A 4,788-nucleotide genomic window follows, 5' to 3' on the forward strand; every position below is an offset into this window, starting at 1 on the left:
GCCCCCGCTGCCCCCGCCGCCTCGGGGAGATGGGGGGGATGGAGGAGACGGGGCTCTTCTCTCCCCCCCCGCGAGTATCGCGGGTCCCCCTCTTGTAATGCCTAATTGTCATGAGCAATCTGTTGGATATATGTTCATGCATTCTATTGGGTTATGACCACTAACCCATCCTTGTACTTTAATGAATGTAATACACAATTTTGATCATATATAAATTGTGAATTGTTGATGGTCTTCCCTTGGTGGGTGTTATCTGTGGCCTGGATCAAGCGGGCTCCAAGGTGACATTGTGCATCAGTTCCGCACTCCCATGCAGCAGACCAAGAGGGAGACTTAGCCACCGCCCGACCAAGAGCCATGAAGAAACAAAGACTGAATCTCAGAGCCCAGATAGGGCCATGGAAGAGTCCCTCTCCTCAGTGTCAGCTCTAAAGGTTCTCTCCTTGCTCCCAGGATACAACATCCAGAGGCTGCTGAAGTCACAAAGGAGGAGTCCACGTACCTTGCCCGGAAGGCCTTCACTGGCATACAGGTTGGCCAACAGGCCAAATTCACAGTCGTGATATTTGGTATTGTACTTCTCCAGCAGGTACCCACCATCCTTGGGCTTAAACCGGGCTATGTAACTTCCGTTTGTAGCTGGTTTGTTCTCCTTCTGGGCTTGAACGACGGGCATAAGCTACAGAGTAAAGGAACTTGTGTGAATAAACCTCCAAGCTGCTTCACTGAGCAGTAAAACAAAACAGGCAAACACCCCACATCCCAATAACCAGGGCCATTTTTGGGCAGGAAAAAATCCAGCCACACCCACCTTTTGCTTGTTATTCTGTTTACCTTGTTTGTTGTCCAAACCCAGGGCTTTTTTGTAGCAGGAACTCCTTTGCATGTTAGGCCACACACCCCTAATGTAGCCAGTCCTAATGAGTTTCTGCTGTTGGGTGTGGCCTATTATGCTAATGAGTTCCTGCTGGGCGTGGCCAACCTGGAAGCCAGCCGGAATTCCGTTCCTGTGCGTTCCTGCCGAAAAATAGCCCTGATTGTGCCTATTATGCCCACATTACCTCAAAGCTTCTCACAGCGAATCTTCCTAAATAGAAATAAAACCTTACTCATTGTCATTAGAGCCAATTTTTTTGCATTTGTCATTATTTATATCTAAAGAAGTGAGCAGTGACTTACAGAAGCTGCTACCCTGCCTCAAATTTTGTTAGTTTTAAAGGTGCTACTGGACTCTTGCTCTTTTCTATTACTACGGATAGACAAACACGGCTGCTCATCTTGATCTATCATTATATGTAGTAAAGGTATCACTAGCAGATTTTTTTATTCAGGTGATAAAGTCTTTTAAATAAACCCGTGCGTGACAAGATCTAACATTCACCCCCAGTTTCCGAAGGCATTTTGCTAGACCTTGTTGTACAGAGAGCACATTAGAAAGGGACTGGTCAAAGAAAAGTGTCTCTGGGATTTTTACCCTGTCAAAAATTAATATCAAATTACTAAAGTTTAAAAATATATATTTTTTAATTAACATCAACATTGGATCTAACAGGGGAGAAAAATTAGGAATACTGAGGTACCTGCAAGGCTGGCTAATCACAGGGTTGCAATGAGGGTTTCCTCAGAGGGTAGGCATTGTTGGGCCTTGTTAGAGCCTACCACTGTACATTAGCAGTGACAGCAGCCTGCTCTTTCTCTCAGAATACATGAACGCATGAAGCTACCTTACACTGAATCAGACCCTTGGTCCCTCAAAGTCAGTACTGTCTACTCAGACTGGCAGCGGTTCTCCAGGGTCTCAGGCAGCGGGCTTTCACATCACCTAATGCTAGATCTTTTAACTGGAGATACCAGGGATTGAACCTGGGGCCTTCTGCATGCCAAGCAGAGACTCTACCACTGAGCCACAGCTTTGGGCTTCTCTTCTATGGACTGGTTCCCTCCGCACTCCTCCTTTGCTTGGCCTCCATACCGCCAACAGGGAATATCTCTGCCAGATAATCCAGGCGCTAGCAACTTGTTCAACTTGAAGGCCACATCTGGGCTTTCATCTACTTTTGAGGGCTCCAAATCAGACACCAGGCCTTCCTGCTTCCGGCACCAACGTGGAGTCCTCAGGAGAGGTGGCCCATTCTCCCCCTCTGCTGCTCTTGATGGCACTTGGACCTTGAACATTTTAACGTTTCAGGAGCATGGGCTCCCCAGCTCAATGTCATATGGATATTAGGAAGACTAAAAGAGTTACCTACCTCAGCATTGCCTCCGACGATCCTAGATGAAGCAGCTCCAGCTCCCAGAAAAAAAGCTCCAGGGAGCTGAATTTCTTTTGCTATATCATTCAGGTCATAAACCTAAACAAGGAAGATGCATTCAGTTATCACCGACATCATGTTTTGTTGAGAATTACCAGTTAGGGTTACAGTCTCGGGGCATACAACATGTGAAAGATAAGCAGGTCTGGGTCCGGCCAAGAGACAGATCATCCTGACTTCCATTTTATTCTGTGCATCATTTGTCACCTGCTTTTCCCTGAATCAAAGCAGGCCCAAGGCACCTCACAAAATGAAATCACCAACAGAAAAAAATAACGCTGAGCCAAATCAACACAGTTTATGCTTCTGATGTAAAACACCAGCTGCCAATTACCCAAAGCTTCTCTTAAGGAATGTGGCCTGAAAGGCCTTCCTAAAATCTGGCAAAGGCACCTCAGCCTTCTGACCTCTGCTGGCAGACTGTGGTTTCCTTCAGGGTGGGTTACTACTGAGAAGATCTGAGAGCAGCGGACACCATTCTAGACACTCTGAGGCAGTGTGGCACGTAGCTGCTGATCAGAGGGGTGTCGCTGGCACATATGATGGAAGAGAGAGGAAAATGCCACCATCATAAACCAATACTAAGTTAATGTGTGCTGTCAAAGTCACAGCTGACACGTGGCAACCCTGTGACGTTTCACCTCATGAGGTTTTTCAAGGCAAGAGATGAGCAGAGGTGGTTTGCTCTGGCCTTCGTCTGCATAACAGCCCCAGTCTCTCCATCCAAGTACTGATCCCACTTAGCTTCCAAGCTCTGACAAGAACAAAGCATGTCTGGGCTGCTATGACTGCATCCTACCATTCCAGTAAGCAAAGTCTGACGCCTTCTTCCAGTCTAAGGAGCCACCCCCCAACATAAGTTGCCCTTTCTCCAACAGAAGAACCACTTTAGCTGTAGGGAACCTCCTCAGGCTGGAGGAAATTCCTCCAGCTCATGGTTGGACAGCGCACGCTACACCGGCCTGCCATGTTTAATAGGTATGCCATTAATTAGCAGGTACACTGCAAAAGGCAACATAATAAACTTAATATATTACAGAGAAAAAAGGAATCAGAAAAGCACTTTCTAGTCATTTTCCAGGAGGAGTTGGATTTATACCCCACCCTACACTCGGAGTCTCAGAGCGGCTTACCTTACCTTCCCCTCCCCACAACAGACACCCTGTGAGGTATACAGGACTGCGAGAGCTCTGAGAGAACAGCTCTCAGAGAACTTTGACTGACCCAAGGTCTCCCAGCTGGCTGCATGTGGAGAAGTGGGGAATCAAACCCGGTTCTCCAGATTAGAGTCCGCCACTCTTAACCACTGCACCAAGCTGCTACTGCAGCTTCTGCTTTGCTATCGACTAAATGTATGTACACAACATATTTTTATCACGAGCCTGGAAACTGAGTCCCCAGACAGAAGATGGCTGGATAATGGCACATAGGAGGAGAGACTCTTCAGAGGGTTAAATTACAATCTAGTCACCATTCACCTTATCTTTTTGTACAAGAGGCAGAAGGTACGGAACGCCTCCAACATCAGCAATTCTTGACTGGCCACAAATGCCTGTAGGAACAAAATTTATATATACACACTTTACAAATATAACATTTTTATGCTTCAAAACGTATACAAAGGTAAAAGTTCCCTTGCTCGAAAGCCAGTCGAGTCCGACTCTAGGTTTTGCAGTGCTCATCTCCGTTTCAAAGCTGAAGAGCCAGCGCTGTCCGAAGACGTTTCCGTGGTCATGTGGCCGGCATGACTAATCACCAAGGCGCACGGAACGCTGTTACCTTCCCACCGAAGTGGTACCTATTTATCTACTTGCAATGTCTTGCTTTCGAACGGCTAGGTTGGCAGGATCAAAACGTAGATACCAAACACAAAATAACTGGATACGGAGGCTCAAGCGAACACATGAAGCTGCCTTGGTCTGAGCCAAACCATCATTCTTTCAAGTTATCGTCTCTTCTGACTGGCAGCTGCTCTCCAGCATCTGAGCCATAAGTTTTTCGCATCACCTACTAACCGATCCTTTTAACTGGAGGTTGAGCCTGGGGCACTTTCTACGTGCCAAGCTGATGCTCTGCCACTGAGCCACAGCCCTTCCAGAAGGCTCCCTTCTGCCAAAAAAGAAATTCAGTGGCTTTCAAGTTTTCTAACCTCAGGGAATTCTTTCCACATCAACCCTTCTGCTGAGGAACTCCTGCATATCTGTCGTAGAAGCCCAGGGAGTTGCAAAGGATTCTGGGGCACAAGGTACATAGGCAGTTCCCGTAGCACACTGGCCTGAATGAACCGTGCACCAAACACATTCCTATACTTGCATGTTACAAATTTTATAATACAGAATGAGCAACTTTTGGGGAATTTTTTTTTCTATTCTTGTTGACCTCCTTTTGGAGGAAACCCAGGCTTCTTAATTACCCGTAGCCCGCCGGGAGAAGATAGAACGCGCCGCCAAAAGGGTGTTGGTAGGCAGTCCCCCCC

At 47.0% G+C, this 4,788-nt stretch overlaps 1 protein-coding gene across 1 annotated transcript in view; it reads right to left on the reverse strand.

The window, feature by feature from the left end:
- LOC107109619 (chromosome unknown open reading frame, human C11orf54) overlaps positions 1 to 4,788 on the reverse strand; it is a 21,314-nt gene that overhangs the window by 8,169 nt on the left and 8,357 nt on the right. The window contains exons 4-6 of the mRNA XM_015410282.1: positions 3,791 to 3,864; positions 2,250 to 2,351; positions 503 to 679 (exon numbers count right to left, since the gene is read on the reverse strand). Coding sequence (XP_015265768.1) covers positions 503 to 679; positions 2,250 to 2,351; positions 3,791 to 3,864 — 353 coding nt within the window. The remainder of the gene's footprint in view (positions 1 to 502; positions 680 to 2,249; positions 2,352 to 3,790; positions 3,865 to 4,788) is intronic.

This window comes from Gekko japonicus, unplaced genomic scaffold (genome assembly GCF_001447785.1).
Source record: "Gekko japonicus isolate JY-2015 unplaced genomic scaffold, Gekko_japonicus_V1.1 scaffold1306, whole genome shotgun sequence".
NCBI lineage: Eukaryota > Metazoa > Chordata > Lepidosauria > Squamata > Gekkonidae > Gekko > Gekko japonicus.